The following is a 27,950-nucleotide window of genomic DNA, read 5'->3' as shown; positions in this document are numbered from 1 at the left end:
GGGAGGTGCAATTCGGATTTAACTATCAGGTAGATTGAAAGAATGGGGCAAGTATGCATGCAATATTAGCATTCATTTTGAAAGGACTAAATATAAAAGCAAGGACATAATGCAGAAGCTACTGGGCACTGATGAGGCCTCACATGGAGTGTTGTTAGCAGCTTTGAGCCCTTTATTTAGGAAAGGATGTGGTGACATTGGAGAGGATTCAAAGGAGATTCACGGAAATGTTTCTGGTAATTGATCGCTCATTGAATTGATTGGAACCAATTGATAGAGGTACACAAGGTTATGAGGGTTATAGATAGGCTAAATGTAAGCAGACTTTTTCCTCCGAGGTTGGGTGAGGCCAGAATTAGAGGTCATCAGTTAAGGCGGAAGGAGAAATGTATAAGGGGAACACAAGGGGAAACTTCTTCACTCAGAGGGTGACAGTGTGGAATGAGCTACCAGTGGAAGACCTTAAGACACAGGAGCAGATTAGGCCATTTAGTCCATTGAGTGTGTGCCGCCATTTGATCATGGCTGATCCATTGTCCTCTCAACCCTATTTTCCTACCTCCTCCCTGTAAACTTCCACGCCGTCTTGTCAAGAATCTGTCAATCTCCACCTTAATTACACCCAATAACCTTGCCTTCAAACTTGCACATGGCAACAAATTCCATAGATTTGTCACTCTCTGGCAAAAGAAATTTATCCACATCTCTGTTCTAAATGGATGTCCCTCTAATTTGAGGCTATGGCCTCTGGTTCCAGACTCACCAACTATAGGAAACATCCGCTCCACATTCACTCTATCCGGCCTTTCAATATTCCATAGACTTCAGTGAGATCCTCCTCTAAACCAATGAGTACAGGTCCAGAGACATCTGATGTTCCCCATAAGATAAGCCTTTCATTCCTGGAGTTTCCGTGAATCTCCTTTGAATCCTCTCCAATGTCACCACATCCTTTCCTAAATAAGGGGCCCAAAGCTGCTAACAAGGTCTCTTTGCACCTCAGATTTTTGAATGTTCAAAAACAGTCCGCGCTTTTATTCCTTCTACCAAAATGTATGGCCATTTACTTCCTGACATTGTATTCCATCTGCCCGTTCTCATTTCCTGTCCTTCTGCAGCCGCCCTGCTTCCTCAATCTTACCTGCCCTCCACCTATATTTGTATTGTCCGTAAACCTGGTCAGAAAACCATCAATAAATCATTGACATACAACATAAAAAAAGCAGTCCCAACACCAACCCCTACGGAACACCACTAATCACTGACAGCCAATCAGAGAGGTCTCCCTTCATCTCCTGCCAATCAGCCAATGCTCTATCCATGCTAGTATCTCTCCTGTAATACCATGGGCTCTTATCAGCCTCACGTGCAGTACCTTGCCAAAGGCCTTCTGAAAATCCAGATACACAATATCCACCAATTCTCCTTTCTTTAGCCAGCTTGTTATTTCCTCAAAGAATTCCAACAGAATTGTCAGACTAGATTTTCCCTTAAGGAAACCATGCTGACTTTGGTCCATTTTATCACATACCTCTAAATACCCAAAACCTCATGCTTAGCGACCGACTCCAACATCTTCCCAACCATTGGGCTATCATTTCCTTTCTTCTGCCTTCCTCACTTCTTGAAGAGTGGAGTGACATTTGCAATGTTCTAGTCCTCTGGAACCAGGCCAGAATCTAGTGATTCTTGAAAGTTCTTTACTAATGCCTCCATAATCTCTTCAGAACCCTTGGATGCAGTCCATCTGGTCCAGGTGAATTATCAACCCTCGGACCTTCCCAAAGACCTTCTCCCTAATAATAATTACAGATGCACTCATTTCTGACACCTGACACTCTGGAACTTCCCCCATACTGCTACTGTCTTCCCTAATGAAGACTGATGCAAAATACTTATTCAGTTTGTCCACCAGTTCCTTGTCCCACATTGCTATCTCTCCAGTGTAGTTTTCCAGTGGGTCAATACCTATTCTCATCTATTTTACTCTTTATATTATCTATGAAACTATATAAAGTGTAAGTGGTGCATTTGGGTTTGATTTCAACATTTAAGAGAAATTTGGATAGGTACATGCATGGGAGGGAGGGTTATGGAGGACTATGTTCTGGGTGCAGGTGGGTGGAACTGAGTAGATTAATAGTTTGGCATAGACTAGATGGGCCAGAAGGCCTGTTTCTGTGCTGTAGTGTTCTATGACTATGACCTCCTGCATGTAAATGCCTCTCTCATTTTGCACTGGCTTCAACTTTGCATGCTTTTTGTTTCAGTGGGCCTGGCTCAAAGTTACCCAGTATGCACTGTGGTCTTTCAAACATTTAATCATGCTACTTGTTGTCAGATGTCTGGAACTATCACTGCAGGAAGGGTAGTTCTGAATACAAGCTTTAAAGAAACGAGACTAAAAATAATGGAAAACACACCTCTTCATTTACAAGAATCCCCCTCACGAAATCATCCCTGGTTTGATAATCGAAGTTATCTGTGAACAGTTCTGCTACCTGGAAAGTAAACAAAATTAATCGTGAACAGCTCTGCAATTTGGAAGTTCATGTGAGAAGCGGAAAACTGGCCAAACACGGTCTTGTTCAGAGAACAGAACTCAAGTTGAAACACAAAATTCAAGCTTATTGTCATCTGACTATACATTTATACAACCAAACGAAACAATGTTCCTCCAGACCACAGTGCATCCACAAGAAACATATGGCACACACATAAACCAAAATATTACCATAAGCTAATAAAATATAATTCAAAATGCATGTAATGAGCAACACAGGTAAGCAGTAAATAGCTCGCTGTTCTAGTGATGAAGAAGCCTCAGTGGTGGCAGGGTATTCATTAGACTCACAGCCCGAGGGAAGATGATGTTCCTGAGTCTGGCAGTCCTAGTCCTGATGCTCAGAATTTCCTTCCTGACGGTAGTGGGTCAAAGAGATTGTGGATGGGTGGTAGGGATCCTCAACAACGCTCTTGATAAATGGGGTGAGGGAGATCCCGGTGATCATCTTGGTGGTTTTAACTACCCTCTGTAGAGTCTTGTGGTCCGATGCCTTGCAGCTTCTGTACCTCATGATGATTTAGCCAGAAATACAAGATGCTGCAGACGGTACTGGGCACGGCCTGAAATGGGTTCTGCTGAAGGGTTCAGGCCCAAAATTTCAACTGTACTTTTTTTCCCATTGATGCTGCCTGGCCTGCTGAGTTCCTCCAGCACTTTGTTGGGGTGTTGCTCGCATTTCCAGCACCTACAGATCTTCTCTCGTTTGTGACAGCCCAGTCCATCATGGGCACAGCCTTCCCCACTACTGACAGCATCTGCAGAAGGTGCTGCCTCAGAAGAGTGTCACCTATCAAGGATCCCCACCGTCTGGACCATGCTCAACTCTCAGAGATACCATCAGGCAAAAAGTACAGAAATCTGAGGTCCAACACCACCAGGTTCAGGAACAACTACTTTCCTGCAAACAACAGGTACTTAAACCAATCCACTCAACCAAAACACTACTTCAGCAAAGAAAAACTGTAGGCCACCTCTCGCATCACAACGGCCTTACATAGAACACAGAACAGTACAGCACAGGAACAAGCCCTCCAGCTGACAATGTCCTGCTGGACCAATTAAATTAGTAAGTAACTAATCTGCTCTGCCTACACAATGTCCATATTCCTCCATTTTCTTCACATTCATGTGCTTATCTAAACACCTCTTAAAAATCCCCAACGTTTCTGCCCCTACCACCACCCCAGGCAGCGCATTCCAGGCACCCACTTCTGTGTGTAAATCTCCTTTGAATTTACCCCTTCTCACCTTAATTGCATGCTCTCTGGTAATAGACATTACAAGCCTGGGAAAACGACACTATCTGTCTCTCCCAGAATCTTATAAACCTCTATCAGATCGCCAGCCAGCCTCCGCCACTCAAGGAAACAACCACGTTTGTCCCACCTCTCAGTACAGCACATGCTCTCTAATCTAGGCGATATGCTGGTAAACCTCTTCTGTACCTTGGTTGTCTCTGTTTTTATTGGCACTGTTTGCAAAGTTTATTTTCACACTATTGATATCTTGTATAACTTGTGCACAATTTATATTCTATGTGCTCTCTGTGCCTATGTACATGTGACGCTGTTGGAAGGTTTTCACGGTATCTGTACACCATACTTGTACACATGACTACAGACACTTGACTGCAGTTGTTTAAAATGACAGCTCACTCGCAAGGTTTGAAAGGGTTGAGATGGAGAAGTTGTTCCTATGGCTACCTTAGGTATGGAGAGAATCTGAGAGAACTTGGGTGCGGTGGGTACTCCAGAATCCGTGCTGGGTTGGGGGCTGGCCCCTGTAGACTGGCTCTCCTGTCCGTGCTGTTCTCCAGTGTTCGCTCCCTGGAAGACAAGCTGATTTGCCTTTGATTGTGGCCCAGCACAGGATGAAGAAGTGCTGTGTGCTTGTTCTTGCAGTAATGTGGATCTAGAATAACAATCTTCAGGCCATGCCACTCAGAGACTTGTGCTAATATTATTTTGTGCCTATCTGTGCTATTGTAACTGTGTACTGTGTTATCTACCTTGGCCCCAGAGGAATAACCATTTAACCATTTTAATGTGCTTAATAACAATAAACTTGAACAGTTCAAAATGAAGAAAGATTACTGTTATATTCAATAGAGCAATGCAATGATAGACTGTGCTACAAATACAAATGAATTTAAGTACAAGTCTTTCTGTACCAATAAACTAATAATGCAAACTATGAGCTTTATGGGAACCGGGGTGAAGATTTCTGTACTGACCTGTGGGGAACAGATGCTAATGTGACAGTCGAGTAGATCATGCCGGATTTCAATCTCATCATTGTTACCGTGAAACAGGTGCTGGGGAAATCAACGAGAAACATTTGTTAGGTTAAAAGGCATGGATAGTTTGCGTCCCTGCTGCCTCATTAGTGGGCAAAGTTGACTACCAAGAGTATCAGCAGCCAAAAATTGCAGGAGAAACACTCATCAAATACCAGACACACACACTGATTCTGTACACAGTCACAAGAGGTACTGCAGATGCTGGAAATCCAGAGCAATACACACAACGTGCTGGAAGTGCTCAGCAGGTCAGGCAGCATCTGCGGATGGGAATAAACTTTAACGTTTGAGGCCGAGACCCTAATCAATCCTGATGAAGGGTCTCACCCCAAAACGCTGACTGTTTATTCCCATCCAGATTCTGCAGATACTGGAAACCCAGAGTAGCTCACTCAGAATGCAGGAGGAACTCAGCAGGTCAGGCAGTGTCCGTGGCAAGGAAAAACAGTTGACCTTTCCAGCTGAGACCCTTCACCAGGCTGGAAAGGAAGGGGAAGAGTGGAAATCGTAAGCTCAGGAATAACACACACACAAAATGCTCAAGTCAGCAGGTCAGGCCGCATCTATGGAGCAGAAAGGAACTCCAGGGTTCTTTTCCATAGATGCTGCCTGATCTGCTGAGTTCCTCCAGCATTTTGTGCATTTTACTTATTCAATAACACAATGATTCAGTTAAGAAAACACATCGTAACAATAAAAATCTCAACAACTATTTATGTAGCAGCTTGTGTCACACTGATACCACTTTTTGTGTAAGAAGAAGTGACCCCCAAAATTGCTATGAGGCTACAGATGTCGTCTGCAGGGTGAACAGGATGTATTCCAAACCCACTCTTCTGCTGAGCCGCGGAAGAGCGAGCAGCGCTGGGCAGCCTCACTCACTGGGTCAGTCAGGTCAGCTGCTGGCCACCGTTTCCACAGCTGCTCACTCTTCTGTCACAGCCCTTTCCATTCTTCCCTGAGTTTCGGCTATGAAGTGCACAGGAACAAAATGACGTCATTACCTGGGGACTTACAGCATTGTATATTTGTATTCTCTAGTGTATTAATAAATAGTTGAAAAGCTCACAATATCCACTCCCAATTTCCCTGGAGTAAGTGGTGGAAAACTACCTCTTTGAACTGCAGCAGTCTTAGAGATGGGAGTAGATCCACAATGCTCTTGGAAAGAGAGTACCAGGATTTTAACCCAGACAGTCAAGGAACAAAATCAAAGTTCAAAGTAAACTCATTATCAAAGTACGTATATGTGACCATATAATACCCCGAGAATCACTTTCCTGCAGGTATTTACAGGAAAATGAACAAACAGGATAGAGTTTAAGAAAACTTCACATAAACAATGATTGACAAAGACTGACGAACAACCAATGCACACCAGATAACAACTTCACTCAGAAGATAGTGCGTGTGGAATAAGCTGCCAGCGCAAGTGGTGGATGTGGATTCAATCAGAGAAATTTGAGTAGGTATCTGGATGAGAGGGGAAGGGAGCAGACTGATGGGACTAGGCAGATTAATAATTTAAGACTGACTAGATGGACTGAAAGGCCTGTTTCAGTGCTGCAGTCATTCAGGGCTATAAACTGATGAATAATGCTGAGAACATGACTTGTATAGTCCTTGAAAGTGAATCTATGGGTTTGGGGTCACTTTAGTATTATCCACGCCAGTTCAGGAGCCTGATGGTTGTAACTATTCCTAAACCTGGTGGTGTGGGACTCAGGGTTCTCACACCACCAGCACAGATTCAAGTCGAGACAGTGCTTGGCTTGCAGGGCAGTTTCCTGCTAGTGGTGCTGCTCTCAGTGCTTATACCGGCCTTGTTCTGGCTGCTGGTGGTGTGGGTGTTGGAAGGAGTGTTAGGGAACTGCTAAATGCATTGTGAAGATCGTACAATCTGCTGCTACTTGGCATCAGAGAGTCAATGAATTGCTCAGATTATCATGTAGCACCATATAGGACATTACCTCTCAAGTGACATCCTGCGAGACCATAGGACCATAAGATATAGGAGTAGAATTAGGCCACTTGGCCCATCCTGTCTGCTCCACCATTTCATCATGGCTGATCCATTTACCTCTCAACCCCAATCTCCTGCCTTCTCCCCATATCCCCTCATGCTCGGACTAATCAAGAATCAAAATCTGAATTAAATATACCTAATGACATGGTCACCACTGCTGTCTGTGGCAACAAATTCTACAAATTCACCATTCTCTGGCCAAAGCAATTCCTCATCTCCATCCTAGATGGATGTCTCCCTATTCTGAAGCTGTGCCCTCTGGTCTTAGTCTGTCCCACCATAAGGAACATCCTCTCCACATCTATGGAGGCCTTTCAACATTCGATAGGTTTCAATGAGATTCACCCTCATTCTCCAGTGAGTACAGGTCCAGAGCCATCAAACTCGTAACCATTTTCATGAATCTCCTTTGAACCCTCCCCAAAATCCTTAGATAAGGGGCCCCACACTACTCACAATACTCCAAGTGAGGCCTCACCAGTGTTTTATAAAGCCTCAACATTACATTAGTAATGTTATATTACTAGTAGTCCTCTTGAAATGAATGTTAACATTGCATTTGCCTTTCTCACCACCAACACAAATGCAAATTAACCTTCAGGAAATCCTGTATGAGGACTCCCAAGTCCCTTTGCACCTCAGGTTTTTAAGTTTTCTTCAGTTCCTTCATTGCTGCCCAAGCTGCAGTTGAAGAGTATTCCTCACACTTCTAACTTGAACCTTGCAGATGATGGACAGGCTTTGCAAGTCAGGAAAGCGAGGACGCAAGATACTCACTCCAGAGTTCGTAATCTCTAACCTGCTCCTGTGGCCATGTGTGTGTTTTTTTAAATTGCTACTCCAGTTCCATTTCTGGTTAATGATAGCTCCCAGGGTATTGATAGTTGAAATTTGTACAATCCAACTACCTGCTGCAGTTGTTGAGTAAATCGCCATCAGCTGCTCTGCCTGCTCACAAGAACTTACAGAAATTTTATTTAGGGATATAGCACAGTAACAGGCCATTCCAGCCCAATGAACCCATGCTGCCCATTTCTTCCCATGTGACCAATTATTCTACTAACCCATACGTCTTTGGAATGTGGGAGGAAACCAGAGCACCTGGAGAAAGTCGCGGGGAGAACGTACAAATTCCTTACATACAGTGAAAAAAATGAACCATAAGACTGTATGATATTGGAGTAGAATAAAGCTATTTGACCCATTGAGTCAACTCCACCATTCCATCATGGCCGATTTATTTTTCCTTTCCCTTTCAACCCTATTCGCCTATCTTTTCCCCATAACCTCTGACACACTTGCCAGTCAAGAACCTACCAACCTCAGCTTTAAATATACCCAATGACTTGACTTCTACAGCAATCTATGACAATGAAATACACAGATTCACCACCCTCTCGCTAAAGAAATTCCTCCTCATTTATGTTCAAAGGGAGACCTTATATTCTTAAGATTGTCTTCTTTGGTCTGAGACTTACCCTACTATAGACATGTTCCCCGGTCATAATAGAATGCATCCCAGGGTTACTGATATAAATAGCAGAAATTATAATAGAGGCTTTGGTGATAATTTACCAGAATTCTCTGGGCAGGTCCCAAAGGATTAGAAGACACCGAATGTCACCCCACTCTTCAAAAAAGGATGTAGGCAAAAGGCTGGTAACTAAAGTCAAGTTAGTTTAACATTTGTAATTGGGAAAATGCTTGAAGCTATCATTAAAGAAGAAATAGTCAGGCATCTGGAAATGGATTCATCAGGCACACACAGCATGGATTCAGCAAATGCAGATCCTGTGTGATAAACTTACTGGAGTTCTTTGAGGATATAACGAGTGCAGTTGATAGAGGGAACAGACAGATGCTACTTACTTCGATTTCCAGAAGGTGCTCGATAAGGTGAAGCATAAAAGACTTATCCAGAAGATAAGGATGCACAGAGTTAGGGTGACATATTAGCATGGATAGAGGATTGGTTAACTAATAAAAAGCAAAAAGTTGGGATACATTGGTGTTATTCTGGTTGGCAATCAGTGGTGAGCAATGTGGCGCAGGGGTCAGTGCTGGACTCGCAACTGTTCACGATAAATACAAATGATCTGGAAGAAGGAACCGAGTGTAGCGTATCTAGGTTTGCTGATGATCCAAACTGAGTGGAAAAGCAAATTGTGCAGAAGATAGGGGGAGTCTGCAGTGAGATATAGATAGGTTAAGTGAGTGGGCAAGGGTCTGGCAGATAGAGTACGATGTACGATGTTTGTAAATGCAAGGCCATCCACTTTGCAGGAGCAGCAGGCTATTGAGAAGGCAAATGGGAAGTTGGCCTTCATTGCTGGAGGGATTGAATTTAAGAGCAGGGAAGTTATGCTGCAATTGTACAGGTAACTAGTGAGGCCATTCCTGCAGTACTGGTCTCCATACTTGAGGAAAAATATATTGGCTATGAAGGCGGTGCAGAGGAGGTTCACCAGGTTGATTCCAGAGATGAGGGGGTTAGACTATGAGGAGAGATTGAGTCACCTGGGACTGTACTTGCTGGAATTCAGAAGAATGAGAGGAGATCTTATAGAAATGTATAAAATTATAAAAGGGATAGTTAAGATAGAGACAGGAAAGTTGTTTCCACTGGTAAGTGAGACTAGAACTAAGGGACATAGCCTCAAGATTTGGGGGAGTAGATTTAGGACAGAGATGAGGAGAAACTGCTTTTCCCAGAGAGTGGTGAATCTGTGGAATTCTCTGCACAATGAAGCAGTGGAGGCGACCTCAGTAAGTATGTTTAAGACAAGGTTGAATAGATTTTTGCATAGTAGCGAAATTAAGGGTTATGGGGAAAAGGCAGGGAGGTGGAGACGAGCCCATGCTGAGATCAGCTTGATCTTATGGGATGGTGCAGCAGGCTCGATGGGCCAGATGGCCTACTCCTGCTCCCACACCTTATGTTCTTTCATAGGAAACATCCTCTCTATGTTCTCTCTATTGAGGCCTATCACTATCTGATACATTTCAATGGGATTCCCATCATTCTTCTAAACTCCAGTGAATAACAGGCCAAAGCCATCAAATGCTCCTGATATTTTTACCCTTTCATTCCAGGATCATTCTTATGAACCTCCTCTGGACCCTCTCCAGCACATCCTTTCATAGATAAGGGGCCTAAAATTGCTCACAAGACTCCAAGTGCAGTGTGACCAATGCCTCGTGAAGCCTCAGCACTACACCCTTGCTCACGATACACCCAGATTGCTGGCTCTGTAAAAGCATTACGCTAACCATGACCACCCCCCAAATCTCCAAATTAAAGAGAAACTTCCACAGCATCAGGAATTTCTGGGAATTACTTCACATCTCTGGCCTGACTGTCCATAACGTAGTGAGGAAATTGTACCCGTGATAGTTAACAGGCTGCAAAGTTCACGGGAAACATTTCTGTGAGATGGGGTTATGCAAAACATTATTAAAATATAAGGGATCATACCATGGGAAATTGGAATTTCTTAAGCTTGTGGGCTTTCTGATAGTGTAGCACACGGCTGGTCTTGCTGTTCACGGCTGCAATGATATCATCCTCCTGACTCCTTGTCCTGTGACCTGGTGATGACTGTTTGAAAATCATTGTCATGACAGACACGTTCTTCTCCAACTTCCGTCGAGCCCTATGGTACACCATGACAGAGTCACAAAATGAGCAGTAGTGAGTGAAGAGATGGACTGTCCAGTGGATTCTACACCTGAGGTTACAGAAGAACATACACTACAGCACAGTACAGGCCATTTGGCCCACACTGTTGTACCGACCTTTTACCGACTCCAAGATCAATCTAAACTTTCCCTCACACATTGCCCTCCATTTTCTATCATCCATGTATCCATCTACGAGTCTCTTAAATGCCTTAATTTATTTGCCTCTACCATCACCCCTGGCAGCGCATTCACAAACCCACTACTCTATGTAAAAAAAAACCTCTGACATTCCCATATACTTTCCTCCAATTACCTTAATGTTATAGAAACATAGAAAATAGGTGCAGGAGTAGGCCATTTGGCCCTTCGAGCCTGCACTGCCATTCAGTATGATCATGGCTGATCATCCAACTCAAAACCCTGTACCTGCTTTCTCTCCATACCCCCTGATCCCTTTAGCCACAAGGGCCATATCTAACTTCCTCTTAAATATAGCCAATGAACCGGCCTCAACTGTTTCCTGTGGCAGAGAATTCCACAGATTCACCACTCTTTGTGTGAAGAAGTTTTTCCTCATCTCGGTCCTAAAAGGCTTCCCCTTTATCCTTAAACTGTGATCCCTCGTTCTGGACATCCCCAACATCGGAAACAATCTTCCTGCATCTAAAGGGATTGGACAGGCTAATTTCTTCCCATGTGGCTTAATTGGACAATCAATATTGGGAAAGTTAAATTCTCCCATTACTATAACTTTATTACCCTGTTCCCTTTCTGTGATCTGCTTAGCTATCCATTCCTCTAACCCCCATGACTACTGGGAAGCTTAGCGTAACCTCAGCAAAATGAATTACTCCTAATTTCTTCCCATGTGGCTTAATTGGACAATCCTTCCAATATAACCTCTCCAAGTACCTGTTTTGTATTACCCCTAATCAACAGTGTTAGCAGTGTTACCCTAGAATATTTAACTGCTAGCCTTAAGACATAGGAAGACAATTAGGCCATGCAGCCCATCAAGTCATCTCCAGCATTCCATCATGAGTAATTTATTATCCCTCTCAACCCCATTCTCCTGCCTTCTCCCCATAACCTTTGATGCTCTTACTAATCAAGAACCTATCAACCTCCACTTTAAATATATCCAATGACTTGGCCTTCACAGCTGTCTGTGGCAATGAATTCCACAGATTCACAACCCTCTGACTAAGTAAGTTCCTCCTCATCTCCATTCTTAGCCTTTGAAAAGAACGTCCCTCTATTCTGAGACTGTGCCCTCTTGTCCTAGACTTCACCACTCTAGGAAACATCCTCTCCACATCAACTCTATCTAAGCCTTTCAATATTTAAGAGTTTTCAATGAGTTTTCCCCATTCTTCTAAACTCCAGTGAATATAGGCCCAGAACCATAAACTGCTCCTCATACATTAATCCTTTCATTCTCAGAATCATTCTTGTAAACCTCCTCTGGACCTTCTCCAATGCTAGAACATGTTTTCTTAGATAAGGGGCCCCAAATTGCTCACAATATTCCAAGTGCAGTCTGATCAATTGAATTACATATAACCTAGTCCTCTCAAAATGAATACTAACATTGTATTTGCATTCCTTATCACCAACTCAACATGCAAGTTAACCTTACGGTTTCCTGCACAAGGACTCTCAAGTTCAAATTTCTGAATTTGCTCCGCGTTTGGAAAAAAGTACGCCTTTATTCCTTCTGCTAGAGTGCATTTATTACATCTGTCACTTGTTTGCCCAATCTTTTAACCTGTATAAGTCGCTCTGCAGACTTTCTGCTTCCTCAACACCACCCACCTTCCATCTATCATCGTATCATCAGAAAACCTGGCCACAAAACCATAAATCCTGTCATGTACAATGTGAAAGGAAGTCCTTTCATACAGATCAACTGAATCTCAAGAAGCTCAGTAAAAAATCGATGAACAGAACTGAATAAATAAACCCCAATACAGTCAATACACAGAGCATAACTCACTTGTGTTCCTCCAGTGCTTTGGTCACATTAATATTGGATACAATATCTCCATAAATTAGTATGAAATCTGAGCGGACAAGTGACTTTGCATCCACGTCCCGTAACACATCCCCCAAAGAGCGATACGACTCAGAACTCATGATGTGGATGGTATTTGAAGAGGTGGGACGGTTCCACTTCGAATTCCTGGAAGAGGATGAGCAAGAAGATAATGAATGACTTGCATTTACAGAGAACCTTGCAATGTTCTATACAGTACTGGGCAACCCAACGAGCCCACAACACCCAATTACACCGATATAACCAATTAACTTACTGACCCACGTCTTTGGAATGTGGGAGGAAACTGGAGAATCCAGAGGAAACCCAAAAGGGCACAGCGAGAACTTACAAACTCCTTACAGACAGCAGTGGAACTGAACTCGGGTTGCTGCTAATGTAATAGTTTTATACAACAATGCTGCCTCAAAGTGCTGATTTTGATAGCAATTTACACCATACGTGCTTTCTATGTATTAGCCACATCCCTCCATTCCTTTCATACTCATCAGTCTATCTAAAAGTCACTTAAACACCTCCAAACTGCCTGCTTCTACTACTATCCTGGTAATCTGCTCTCTGGTTCTCAACTCCCCAATATAGCAAACATTCTCTCAATGACCACTCTATCTGCGCTTTTCAATATTCAGTAAGTTTCATTCTTCTAAACTCCAGCATGTACAGGTCCAGAGCAATCAAATGCTCCTCACGTTAACCCTTTTATTCATTCCTGAATGAGCTGATGTTAACAGATAAAAGTGAAGAGTAAATAAAATATTTTAAAATTTTGACAAATTTGAATCTGAAATTAAAACAGAAATATTCTAAAAAAAAATCAGGATGTTGTACAGCATTTCTGGAAAGAGAAGAGGGCACCGTGGTAGGGTAACAGGTAGAGCTCGGGGCGCCAGAGTTCGGAGTTCAATTCCGATGTCACCTGCTCAGAGTTTGAATGTTCTTCCCGTGGAGCGCGTGGATTTTCTCTAGGTCATCTGGTAACCTCCCACAGTCCAAAGACAAACTGGTTAGTAAGTTAATTGGTCATTGTAAGCTGTCCCATGATTAGGATAGGGTTAAGTGGGTGGGATGCTGGGCCGTGCAGCTCAGTGGGCTGGAAGGAACTGTTCCATACTGAATCTCTTAATAAATAAATAAATTTCACACTGAAGACCTTTCAATAAAATAGGTTGACAGAGAGAAATGATGTGTTATCTAATTTGATTCTAAACTGGAAAAACAGCAAACTGTTCCAATTAAGAGATCAATCTGAAATATTTCCCAAAATCTCTTCACGCAGTGAATGGTTTCAGCAGTCTGTGTTTTCATTCTACACTCAGCAGCCACAATATGTCACTGCTGCACCTAAAATAGTATAGCCCATCCACTTTAAGGTTCCACATATTGTGCATTCAGACATGCTGTTCTGCATACCACTGTTCTAATGCGTGGTTCTTTGAGTTATTGTTGCTTTCCAGTCAGCTTGAAGCAGTCTGGCCCTTCTCCGCTGACCTCTCTCATTAACAGGGCATTTTCACCCACAGAACTGCCACTCACTGGATGTTTATTGTTTCTCAAACCATTCTCTGTAAACTCTAGAGATTGTTGTGCAAAAATCCCAGGAGATTCGCAGTTTCTGAGCTACTCAAACCATCTGGCACCAACAGCCATTCCATAGTCAAAGTCAGTTAGATGACATTTCTTCCCCATTTTGAATTCTGGTCTGAATAACAGCTGAATCTCTTTACCTAGTCTCCTCTGAGATGCTGCCACATGATTGGCTACCTAAACATTTGCATTAATGAGCAGGTGTACCTAACAAAGTGGCCACTGAATATATATCAAACAAATTAAGGATTTTTTTTATATACATCTGACGTAGTTTGAAAAGGCCTGCCAAAAGTATGGTAGAAGAACTTCTTTAGTGGAATTTTCAGAACAGATATCCAGCTGTCTCCAGTCATGGGGAAAAGCAGCTATCAGTGGCACAAGGTAGTCTGTAGCCACTTTATTAGGTAGATCTGTACACCTGCTTATTAATACAAATATCAAATCAGCCAATCACGTGATAGCAACTCAGCGCATAAAAGCATGCAGTCACGGTCAAGAGGTTCAGCTGTTCATATTAAACATCAGACTGGGGAAGAAATGTGACCTAAGTGACTTTGACCATGGAATGTTTGTTGGTGCCAGGCTGGGTGGTTTGAGTGTCTCAGAAACTGATCTCCTGGGATTTTCACTCACAACAATCTCTAGAGTTTACAGAGAATGGTGTGAAATACATCCAGTGAGCGGCAGTTCTGTGGGTGAAAATGCCTTGTTCATGAGAGAGGTCAGAGGAGAATGGCCAGACTGGTTCAAGCTGACAAGAAGGTGACAGTGACTCAAATAAACACACAACAGTGGTGTGCAGAAGAGCATCTCTGAATGCACAACACATTGAACCCTGAAGTGGATGGGCTACAGAAGATCTCAGCCATATATTTTATGGCCATTTTACAAGATCATTAGATACAGGAGCAGAAGAAGGCCTTTCGGCCCGAGTCTGCTCTGCCATTCAATCATGGGCTGATCCAATTCTTCCAGTCATCCCCACTCCCCTGCTTTCACCCCATACCCTTTGATTACTGGGCTAATCAGGAACCTATCTATCTCTGCCTTAAATACACCCAATGACTTGGCCTCCACAGCCACTCCTGGCAACAAATTCCACAGATTTACCACCCTCTGACAAAAGTAATTTCTCCCCATCTCAGTTCTAAAAGGGCAATCGTCAATCCTGAAGTCGTGCCTTCTTGTCCTAGACTCCCCTACCATGGGAAATAACTTTGCCATATCTAATCTGCTCAGGTCTTTTAACATGTGGAATGTTTCTATGAGATCCCCCCTCATTCTCCTGAACTCCAGGGAATTCAGCCCAAGAGCTGCCAGACGTTCCTCATACAGTAACCCTTTCATTCCTGGAAGCATTATCGTGAATCTTCTCTGAACCCTCTCCAACGTCAGTATATCCTTTCTAAAATAAGGAGCTCAAAACTGCACACAATACTCCAAGTGTGGTCTCTTGAGTGCCTTATAGAGCCTCAACATCACATCCCTGCTCTTATATTCCATACCTCTAGAAATGGATGCCAACATTACATTCGGCTTCTTCACTACTGACTCAACCTGGAGGTTAACCTTTAGAGTATTCTGCACAAATTCTCTCCCCATCTAAACAATAGTCTGCCCGTTTATTTCTCCCACCAAAGTGCATGACTATACACTTTCCAACATTGTATTTCATTTGCCACTTCTTTGCCCATTCCACTAAACTAGTGGTTGCCAACCCGTCGGTCGCAATTGACTGGTCGATCTTTGAGACTTTCCCAGTAGATCCTGAAAAAAGTGAAAAATTAAATACACAAATACCTTTGAGAGATTGTTTCCGGGTTGCGGGGTATCAGTTCCATTCTTTCTGTCCAGTGTGCATGCAAATAGTTCTCCCCCACTGCACAGTGTACCTCAGTGGTCCCCAATGAGGAAACAATGTAAGTCAGCTGCACCTTTCCTCAGGCCACGGCCTAACTTAAAACCACGCAAGGTTGTCAGTCACCAAAATGCAGTGATACCCTCACACGGCTGGCGGGAACCGCTGATGCCACTGGCCCAGAGCGCGGCCAGCGGGAAGACCGCAAGAATATTGTCAATATTAAACCGGTCCGCGGTGCAAAACAGGGTGGGTACCCCTGGTGTTTATGCATTATTTCTACTTCTGGGTTGTGGGGTTTTACTTCCGGTCTTTTCTGCCCCGGTGCGCATGCATGTAACTAATCGCTCTGTGGTCGATCTTGCCTTTCACTAAGGCCGAGGTAGGGGATCTGGGGCTTAAAAAGGTTGGCGACTACTACCCTAAACTATCTAAGTCTCTCTGTTTCCTCAACACTAACCACTCCTCCACCTATCTTTGTATCATCGGCAAATTTAGCCACAAATCGATTAATACCGTAGTCCAAATCATTGACATACATTGTAAAAAGCAGCAGCCCCAACAAAGACCCCTGTGGAACTCCACTGGTAACCAGCAGCCAGCCAGAGTAGGATCCCTTTAGAACATAAGAAACAGGAGCAGGAGTAGACCATCCGGCCCATCGAGTCTGCCCCGCCATTCAATAAGATCATGGCTGATCTGTCCGTAAACTCAACTCCACCCACCTGCCTTTTCTCCATAACCCTTAATTCCCTTACTACGTAAAAACCTATCTGTTTCTTAAATATATTTAGTAAAGAAGCCTCAACTGCTTCCCTGGGCAAAGAATTCCAGTCACCACTCTCTGGGAAAAACTGTTTCTCCTCATCTCCATCCTAAATCTTCTTCCCTGAATCTTGAGGCAGTGTCCCCTTGTTCTAGTCTCAACTACCAATGGAAACAACTTTTCTACTTCTATCTTATCTATCCTTTTCAAAATTTCATATGTTTCTATAAGATCCCCTCTCATTCTTCTGAACTCCAGAGAGTATAGTCCCAGGCAACTCAATCTCTCCTCACAGGTTAACCCCTTCATCCCTGGAATCAATCTGCTGAACCTCCTCTGCACTGCCTCCAAAGCCAGTATATCCTTCCTCAAGCACGGAGATCAGAACAGCACACAGTACTCCAGGTGCAGCCTCACCAGTACCTTGTATAATTGCAGCATGATTATTCAAGAGCATCACTCTTGAATTCAATCCCTCTAGCAATGAAAGCCATTCCATTTACCTTCTTAATAACCTGTTGTACCTGCAAGCCAAGTTTTTGCAATTTATGCACAAGAACTCCCACACTGTTTTCTGCCAATCAGCCAATGCTCCACCCACCCTAGTAACTTCCCTGTAATTTCATGGGCTTTCATCTTGCTAAGCAGCCTTGTCTGCGGTATCTTGTCAAAGGCCTTCTGAAAATCCAAGTACAACACATCTATTGCATCTCCTTTGCGTAACCTGCTTGTAATTACTTCAAAGAATTGCAGTGGGTTTGTCAGGCAAGATTTCCCTTTCAGGAAACCATGCTGGCTTTGGCCTATCTTGTCATGTGCCTCTAGATACTCTGTAATCTCATCCCTAACAATCAATTCCAACAACTTCCCAACCACTGATGTCAGGTTAACAGGTCTACAATTTCCTTTCTGCTACCTCCCACCCTTTTTAAATAGCAGAGTAACATTTGCAATTTTCCAGTCATCTGGTGCAATACCAGAATCTATCGATTCTTGAAAGATCATCATTAATGCCTCTGTAATCTCTCCAGCTACTTCCTTCAGAACCTAAGGGTGCATTCTTCCTCCAGGTCCAGATTTATCCATTAAGCTTCCAGAGCACCTACTTAGTTGTAATTTCCACTGCACAAACTTCACTTCCCCGACACTCTTAAACTGCAGATGTCTTCCACTGTGAAGACTGATGCAAAATATGCATTTAGTTCCTCTGTCATCTCTGCATTTCTCATTACAATATCTTATTGATCCTATATCTATCCTCAACTCTCTCTTACCCTTTACGTACTTAAAAAAGTATAGAAGTATACAAAGGTACCTGATAAAGTGCCATTCAGTGCATGTGCACACGGCATCCTGTCTGAGGTATAAGATTCAATGTTAAATATAGATGTTTGATTGGCTTTCATGGCCCAGTTCACTATGCTATCCCCAAGTAACAATTCATTAAATCAACATTACTGAATGTGTTCTTTGATCTTCGGGGCCATCCAGCAGCAGAAAACGAAGGTCTCTTGGACACCAGTTGCTGTGAGAAACTCCAGGCTATAATCGATTAGTGCTACATTAGCAAGGGGGAGCAGAGCCTGCAACAGAACAGAGAGCAGTTACAAGGAGCACAAGAGATTCTGCAGAACTTGAAATGCAAAGTAACACACACAAAATGCTGGAGGAACTCAACTGGTCAGGCGGCGTTCATGGGGAGGAACCAAGCTGGTCAGGCAGCATCCCTCTCCATAGATGCTGACTGACCTTCTGAGTTCCTCCAGCATTTTGTGTGCATTGCAATGAGAATGTTGTGAACATCACTACCATCTCGCTTCCATCACTATCACCATCACTACCATCAACTTCGCTTATAGGCAAAGGCAATGGTAACATGCTAGTTACACGCACACCCCAGGATGTGTTAGGGTTAGGGTTCCATCCCGCGAATGGCAAACCACTTTCTTTCTTAAGTCGGAAAATTACATCTGCTCAATAAGAGAAAACAAGGAGAACAGAAATGACAGCAGAGGTTCACTCATTTGAAGTTACAGCAGTAAATATCAAGCTGAGGGAATGAAATTCCAACATTTTTAAGTCAAGCCACAGTTTGACCACTTGGATGTCTACTTGTACAGGCATTTTTAGAACACAGATCAGTATAGCACAGGCTCTTTGGCCCAGTGTTGTACTAACCCTTTAACTACTCGAAGACCAATCTAACTCTTTGCTTCCACATAACCCTCTATTTTCTATTATCCACATCCCTATCAACAAGTCTCTTAAATGTCCTAATGTTGCTGTCTCTACCACCACCCCCTATCAGCACGTTCTATGCATCTAACACTGAGTAAAAAACTTGTTTCTGACACCTTCACCTCCTCCCCACTTTCCTCCCAAGTTTCTGCCACCTTATAATAGCCATTTCTGCCCTGGGTGTTCTCTTGATCTATGCCTCTAATCATCAGGTACACCTTGTACAAGATAAGAAGACATCTCAGCCAAGGCAGTGGACAGAAAAGCAGCTTCTTCACAGGGTTGTTGTGCAGCTGGATAATGCTACACCCTTTGAGTGTTATGGACTATTGGAGTAACTTGTCCCATGAAGGAGGAGATTTTCTTTTAAAAAGCCAAACTGCATGCATTGTAAATATCTGCTTTGCATGGACTGGAGAAGCACTACAATCTACTTATCTTGCACAATGACAATAACGTTCTATTCCATCAGGTCACCTCTCATTCTCCTTTGCTCCAAAGAGAAAAGCCCCAGCTCCCTCAACCTATCCTCCTCATATGACATGCTCTCTAACCAGGCACCATCCAGGTAAATTTCCTCTGCACCTTCTCTAAAGCTTTCACATGCCTCCCATGAGGTAACCAGAAAGTTCCAAGTATGGTCTAACCAGATTTATAGAGCAACAACATTGCCTCGTGACTCTTAAAATCAATCCTCTTAACTACTGAGGCCATCATAGAAACTTAGAAAACCTAAAGCACAATACAAGCCCTTTGGCTCACAAAACTGTACCAAACATGTATTTACTTTAGACATTACCTCGGGTAATGTCCACTATAGTCCTCTATTTTTCTAAGCTCCATGTACATATCCAGGAGTCCCAGGAGTATCTGCCTCCACTACTGTCACTGGCAGCCCATTCCACACACTCACCACCCTGCATAAAAAACTTACCCCGACACCTCCTGTGTACCTACTTCCAAGCACCTTGAAACTGTGCCCTCTCATGTTACGCATTTCAGCCCTGGGAAAAAGCCTCTGACTATCCACATGATCAATGGCTCTCATCATCTTATACACCTCTGTCAGGTCACCTCTCATCCTCCGCCATTCCAAGGAGAAGAGGCCAAGTTCACTCAACCTATTCTCATTGGGCATGCTCTCCAATCTAGGCAACACCCCTGTAAATCTCCTCTGCACCCTTTATATAATTTCCACATCCTTCCTGTAGTGAGGTGACCCAGAACTGAGCACAGTACTCCAAAGTGGGGTCTGACTAGGGCTCTAAACAGCTGTAACATTACCTCTCGGCTGTTAAACTCAATCCCACAGTTGATGAAGGCCGATGCACTGTATGCTTTCTTAACCACACAGTCAACCTGGCTTTGAGCGTCCAATGGACTTGGACCCCAAGATCCCTCTGAACCTCCACACTGCCAAGTCTTCCCATTAATACTACATTCTGCAATCACATTTGACCTACCAAAGTGAACCACCTCACACTTATCTGGATCCATGTACACTATCTCACTATTTTTTCCATTATTTAATATATATGTATTTCTTCTTGTATTTATAATTTATAATGTTATGCATTTCAATGTACCACTGGTGTAAAACGATACGTTTCACAAACATAATCCAGTGATATTAAACATGATTGTTATTTTGATACTTAACAATTGGCATTGTTACGCCTTCCTGTAATAGAATAAATACACCAGACTGGGCTCTGTTATTAGCCTGTCTGGAGGAGGCTTAGGAAGAGAATAATGTTTCAGAGTGGTGTGGTTCTTACTGCAGGTGGATACAATGCCAATGGTTGCTAGGCTCACCCTCCAATTACCACTGCGATACCAGAGAGAAATAGACCTGCTTCCAAATATGAAATAGAAAAGGGGAGAAAGAGACCAGTGTGTCCAAAACTCCATCACTGAGGATTTGTGACTAGGTTGGAAATATGTAAACATAAACTGGGCAGTGGGGTAGACGCGGAGGAGAAGTGATGAGGGAGCAGTTGACAGAGGTGCGGGAAAGTGATCAAGCACGGGGTGAAGAAGAGGGAGGCGTTGAGGGTGAGGATGAGGAGAGTGTGAGTGAGATAACGGACGAGTGAAAGACCCGAACATGCTGCTGCCGGGACCTCGGCCTCTCGGCGGACAGCCGGCCATCTCTCACCCGCGGCTGGTCCTTGGTGATGGGGAAGAAGCGCCTGTTGAAGCTGTCCGCCACCAACACGGCCTGTAACGGCACCGATTGCTCAGTCTCGTCGGCCACCCGAACCGCTCCGGCTCCCGCCGCCCGCCGGCCCGCGCGGTGCTTCGCCGCCATCTTTGTGAGTGACAGAGTGACGCGTCTGACTCTGGCCCCACCCCCGCCAGCCTCCGCAGACCTGCTTGAGGCCATCTTGGTAAGGGCAACCCTTCAGTCTGGACCTTTGACTCATCCCCGTAAGGGCTAAGCCATCTTTATGAGGACATCGTGACGTAGGAAACGTTTTCCTGCGTGTGTGGGTCCCATATTGGAACGGTCAGATAGACGGTGCCTCATAAGGTGCAAATGCGACCGCAAACTGTACCATTTCACAAACCGATCCTCACAGATCTTAAGTGGAGAGAATGAGCCACTTCAAGTTTATGGGTGTCGGTATCTCTGAGGACCTAACCTGGACGCAACATACTGACGCAGCTATAAAGAAGGCCGGAGCTATATTTCATTTGGAGTTTGAGATTTGGTCAACTAAAACACTCGAAAATTTCTACAAATGTACTGTTGAGAACATTCTGACGGGCTGTATCACCGTCTGGTTGGGGGCTACTGGACAATTTGAATTAACTTTATTTCGTACATCCTTCACATACATGAGTAAAAATCTTTATGTTACGTCTCCTTTTAAATGTGCAATGTGCAATTTATAGTAATTTGTAATAAATAGAATGTATAACAGAACAGTCAATATTAGCATAGAAATACAGTTGTATCAGCATGAATTAGTCAGTCTGATGGTCTGGTGGAAGAAGCTGCCCAGAGCCTGTTGGTCTGGCTTTTACGCTGAGTATTTCCAGATGGTAGCAGCTGCAATAGATTGTGGTTGGGGTGACTCTGGTCCCCAATGATCCTTCGGGCCCTTTTCTCAGACCTGTCTTTGTAAATGTCCAGAATCATGTGAAGTTCACAACTACAGACGTGCTGGGCTGCCCGCACCACTCTCTGCAGTGTCCTGTGATTAAGGGAGGTACGTTCCCATACCAGGCAGAGATGCTCTCAGTTGTGCCCCTGTAGAAAGTTCTTAGGATTTGGGGGCCCATACCAAACTTTCTCAATCGTCTGAGGTGAAAGAGGTGCTGTTGTGCCTTCTTCACCACACAGCTGGTATGTACAGACCACGTGAGATCCTCGGTGATGTTTATGCCGAGGAACTTGAAGCTGTTCACCCTCTCAACCGCAGGCCCATTGATGTCAACAGGGGTTAGCCTGTCTCCATACCTCCTGTAGTTCACAACCAGCTGCTTTGTTTTTGCGACATTGAGGGAGAGGTTTTCTTGGCACCACTGTGTCAGGGTGATGACTTCTTCTCTAAAGACTGCCTCATCATTGTTTGAGATTAGGCCAGTCAGGTGTAGTGTCGTCAGTAAATTTAATCAGCAGATTGGAGCTGTGGTGGCAACAGAGTCATGGGTATACAAAGAATAAAGAAGGGGGCTTAGGACAAAGCCCTGAGGAGCACCTGTGTTGAGGGGCAGAAGTGAGGGAGCTCACTCTTACCACCTGCCAGCAATTTGTCAGGAAGTCCAGGATCCAGCTACACAAGGCAGGGTGAAGGCCGAGGTCTTAGAGCCTCTTGTCGAGCCTAGATTGGAATTAAGGTGTTGAATGCTGAACTGTGGTCCAAGAACAGCATTCTCACTTAAGCATCCTTTTCCAGATGTGTAAGGACTGTGTGTAGATCTGTGACTATTGTGTCATCTGTTGATTGTGTTAGTAGGCAAATTGTAGGGGGTCCAGTGTGGGTGGTAGCAAGCTGCAGACATAGTTCTTGACCAGCCTCTCTAAGCGTTTGCTTATTATTGAGGTGAGTATGACAGGACGCCAGTTGTTCAGACATGTTACCTTGGTCTTTTAAGATTGAAATAAGTTGCAGGAACTTGTAAAGTTAATCAGCTCTATCTTGGGTACCAGCCTCTGTGGTATCTCCAAGGCATCTTCCATGAGCGGTGCCTTTGAAAGGTGATGTCCATTATTAAGGTCTCCCCATCACCCAGGACATGCCTTCTTCTCATTGCTACCATTAGAAAAGAGGTACAGGAGCCTGAAGACACACTCTCAGTGATTCAGGAACAGCTTCTTCACCTCTGCCAAGCAAATTTCTAAATGGACATTGAACCCATGAACACTACCTCACTACTTTTTATTTTTGTTATTTTACACTACTTATTTTAACTTAACTAATGAATATATCTATTTAATATAATTCAGTTTTTTTCCTTGGTATTTGTGAATCAGGTAATGCATTGTACTCCTGTCATAAAGTTAACAAATTTCACAACATATGCTGGTGATATTAAATCTGATTCTGATTTCAAAACTGAATTAAGTTGAATGGACTTTATTTCTTACATCCTTCACATACATGTGGAGTAAAAATCTTTACATTACATCTCCATCTAAATGTGCAATGATAGTAATTTATAATAATTAATAATAAACAGAACAGTCAATGTAATGTAGAAATACACTCAGATCAGCGTGAGTTAATCAGTCTGATGACCTGGTGGAAGAAGCTGTCCCGGAGCCTGTTGGTCCTGGCTTTTGTGCTGTGGTACCATTTCCCGGATGTTAGCAGCTGGAATACATTGTGGTTGGGGTGTCCCGGGTCCCCAATGATCCTTTGGCTCTTTTTACACACCTGTCTCTGTAAATGTCCTGAATCATGGGAAGTTCACAACTACAGATGCGCTGGGCTGTCCGCACCACTCTCTGGTGAATCCTGTGATTAAGGGAGGTACAGTTCCCATATCAGGCAGAGATGCAGCCGGTCAGGATGCTCTCAATTGTGCCCCTGTAGAAAGTTATTAGGATTTGGGGGCCCATACCAAACTTCCTCAACCGTCTGAGGTGAAAGAACTGCTGTTGTGCCTTTCTCACCACACAGCTGGTGTGTACAGACCATGTGAGGTCCTCGGTGATGTGGATGCTGAGGAAATTAAAGTTATTTACCCTCTCAACCCCAGATCTATTGATGTCAATAGGCATTAGCCTGTCTCCATTCCTCCTGTAGTTCACAACCAGCTGCTTTGTTCTTGCAACATTGAGGGAGAGGTTGTTTTCTTGACACCACTGTGTCAGAGAGATGACTTCTTCCCTGTAGGCCACCTCATTATTGTTTGAGATTAGGCCAATCAATGTAGTGTTGTTGGCAAATTTAATTTGATTAGAGTTGTGGGTGGCGACTCAGTCATGGGTATACATGGAGTAAAGGAGGGGATTTAGTACACAGCCCTGAGGGGCTCCTGTGTTGAGAGTCAGAGAGTTGGAGGTGAGGGAGCACAGTCTTACCACCTGCCGACGATCTGACGGGAAGTCCAGGATCCAGCTGCACAAGACAGGGTGACGGCCGAGGTCTTAGCTTCTTGTCGAGCCTGGAGGGAATTATGGTGTTGAATGCTGAACTGTAGTCCAAGAATAACATTCTCACATAAGCATCCTTCTTCTCCAGATGTGTAAGGACGGTATGTAGAGCAGTGGCTATTGGTCATCTGCCGATCAGTTGTGTCGGTAGGCAAATTGTTGGGGGTCCAGTTTGGGTGGTAGCAAGCTGCAGATGTAATCCTTGACCAGCTTCTCAAAGCATTTGCTTATTATTGAGGTGATTGTGACAGGCATGTTATCTTGGTCCTTTTTGGTACGGAGACAATGGTGGATAATTTGAAGCAGGAGGGCACTCTACACTGGGAGAGGGAGAGATTAAAAATGTCAGTAAACACACCTGCCAGTTATGCAGAGCAGATCCTGAGTACTCGCTCTGGGATGCCGTCCGGTCCTGCAGCCTTGCGACCGTCCACTCGTTGGAAACATCTGCGTACCTCAGCCTCAGAGATGATCGGGTTGCAGGTTATAACGGTGGCTTTCCTCAGAAGCTGAGTTAACGACATCGAACTGAGCGTAAAAGTGATTGAGCTCATCTGGGAGAGAGGTTGCGATGTTGGTGGCACCACTATGCTTGGCTTTGAAGTCTGTGATGATGTGCAACCCTCACCACAAGTCACCTGTGCTATTCATTGCGAATCTTGACTCAGTTTTGCCCCTGTGTTGTTTCACAGCCTTGACAGCTCTGTGCAGATCGTAGCTGGTTTTCTTGTGCTCCTGCTGATTGCTGGCAATGTAAGCTCGATGTCGCGTGGTAAGCACTGCTCGCAGGGAACCATTGATCCAGGGTTTCTGATTTGGGAAGACCCTGACCGACTTCTGGGGGACAACATTGTTGATGAACTTCTGGATGAAGCATGTGACCCCACCCGTGAACACGGAGACATCTTCATCATGGAAGACATTCCAGTCGACGTCATCGAAGCAGTCCTGCAGCATGGAGACCGATCAGTCGGGCCAACAGTGGACCGTTTTAACTATGGCTGCCTCTCGCTTCAGCTTCTGCCTGTATGTCTGCAAACGCAGGATCGAAGAGTGGTCTGATTTTCCAAACGCTAAGCGAAGGAGAGCTTTGTAAGCATTGCGGAAGGGAGTGTAGCAGTGGTCAAGCGTGTTATCTCCACGAGTGCTCACCTGGATGTGCTGACAAAACTTCGGAGAGACTTTCAGCAGCAACGCTCGATTAAAGTCACCGGTGACGACGAAAACTGAAGGAATGTGTCAGTCCCTTCCATAAATGCTGCCTGACCTTCCAGATCTTTGTGTGTTGCAAATCAAAGTTCAAAGTTTATAAACACAAGAAAATCTTCAGATGCTGGAAATCTTGAGCAACACACACACACACACACACACACACACACACACACACACACACACACACACACACACACACACACACACACACACACACACCTCATACACACACACACACACACACACACACACACACACACCCCTACCTGCGGGAACCCAGCTGCTCAGCTAGTATCTATAAGCAGTTGACGTTTCAGCCTGAGACCCGTCTGAAATTTTGTTCAAGTGTGTTGCTTCAGAATTCCAGCATTTTCATTCCCACTCCATCTCCATTTCAGGCAAATGTAATACACTGTTCAGAACTTGGATACAAGTCTAGCCACAGCAGAGACACAACATATCAAGTACCCTTATGCAGAGCTAAGACCAGCTTTTAGCTTCTTCAGTTCAAAGTACATTTATTATTAAAAACATTATAATAAACGCATTACTTCAGCTAGAGAGTGGCGATTCTGTAGAATTCGTTGCCACAGGCAGCTGTGGAGGCCAAGTCTTTATGTGTATTTAAGGGAGAAGTTGACCATTCTTGATTAGTCAGGGCATGAAGGGGTATGGGGAGAAGACAGGATACTGGGGCTGAGAGGAAAATTGGATCAACCATGATAAAATGGTGGAGCAGACTCGATGGGCCAAATGGCCTAATTCTTCTCCTATGTATTATAGACAATAGACAATAGGTGCAGAAGTAGACCATTCGGCCTCTCGAGTCTGCACCGCCATTCTGAGATCATGGCTGATCATTCACTATCAATACCCAGTCCCTGCCTTGTCCCCATATCCCTTGATTCCCCTATCCATCAGATATCTATCCAGCTCCTTCTTGAAAGCATCCAGAGAATTGGCCTCCACCGTCTTCTGAGGCAGTGCATTCCACACCTCCACAACTCTCTGGGAGAAGAAGCTCTTCCTCAATTCTGTTTTAAATAACTGACCTCTTATTCTCAATCCATGCCCTCTGGTACTGGACTCTCCCAACATCTGGAACATATTTCCTGCCTCAATCCTATCAAATCCTTTAATTATCTTAAACGTTTCAATCAGATCCCCTCTCAATCTCCTCAATTCCAGCGTGTACAAGCCCAATCTCTCCAATCTCTCTGCGTAAGACAGCCCTGCCATCCCAGGAATCAACCTAGTGAATCTACGCTGCACTTCCTCAATTGCCAGAATGTCCTTCCTTAAACCTGGAGACCAAAACTGTACACAATATTCCAGGTGTGGTCTCACCAGGGCCCTGTACAAATGCAAAAGAACATCCTTGCTCTTGTATTCAATTCCCCTTGTAACAAAGGCCAACATTCCATTTGCCCTCTTCACTGCTTATGATCTTATTATACAACCTTGAGATTTGTCTCCTACAAAACGAGAAAACCAAAGAGCCCGTTAAAAATAAGACCAACAAAGAATCAATGCGCAGAGAGAGAGAAACAAAGTGGCAAACAATAGAAGCAAGCAACAGCATTCAGGACGGAAGTGAGTCGATAGGCTCGGTGCTGGAGCAGGCCACAGCCCCAGCCTCAGGTCATCGCAGAACAGAGCAAAGTGTCGCAGAGCTCACAGACTGAAAGCCTGGGGCAGCCAGGGCAGGCCACGGCCCCAGCCTCAGGTCATCGCAGAACAGAGCAAAGTGTCGCAGAGCTCACAGACTGAAAGCCTGGGGCAGCCAGGGCAGGCCACGGCCCCAGCCTCAGGTCATCGCAGGGTGGAGCATCGCAGAGCTCGCAGACACCAAGTCAGGGGCAGCCAGGGCAGGCCACGGCCCCAGCCTCAGGTCATCGCAGGGTGGAGCATCGCAGAGCTGGCAGACACCAAGTCAGGGGCAGCCAGGGCAGGCCACGGCCCCAGTCTCAGGTCATCACAGGACGGAGCATCGCAGAGCTCACAGACTCAAAGCCTGGGGCAGCCAGGGCAGGCCACGGCCCCAGCCTCAGGT

At 44.4% G+C, this 27,950-nt stretch overlaps 1 protein-coding gene across 1 annotated transcript in view; it reads right to left on the bottom strand.

Annotated features, from left to right (window-relative positions):
- eif2b5 (eukaryotic translation initiation factor 2B, subunit 5 epsilon) overlaps positions 1–21,409 on the bottom strand; it is a 78,503-nt gene extending 57,094 nt beyond the window's left edge. The window contains exons 1-6 of the mRNA XM_059992000.1: positions 21,236–21,409; positions 18,298–18,422; positions 12,569–12,754; positions 10,367–10,544; positions 4,800–4,880; positions 2,424–2,501 (exon numbers count right to left, since the gene is read on the bottom strand). Coding sequence (XP_059847983.1) covers positions 2,424–2,501; positions 4,800–4,880; positions 10,367–10,544; positions 12,569–12,754; positions 18,298–18,422; positions 21,236–21,388 — 801 coding nt within the window. The 5' untranslated portion in view covers positions 21,389–21,409. The remainder of the gene's footprint in view (positions 1–2,423; positions 2,502–4,799; positions 4,881–10,366; positions 10,545–12,568; positions 12,755–18,297; positions 18,423–21,235) is intronic.
- Between the last annotated feature and the right edge of the window lie 6,541 nt (positions 21,410–27,950).

The sequence above is a fragment of the Hypanus sabinus genome, chromosome 2 (genome assembly GCF_030144855.1).
Source record: "Hypanus sabinus isolate sHypSab1 chromosome 2, sHypSab1.hap1, whole genome shotgun sequence".
NCBI classification, from domain to species: domain Eukaryota; kingdom Metazoa; phylum Chordata; class Chondrichthyes; order Myliobatiformes; family Dasyatidae; genus Hypanus; species Hypanus sabinus.
The sequence above is the reverse complement of the archived record's forward strand: the minus strand, read 5'-3'. Positions and strand labels throughout refer to the sequence as shown.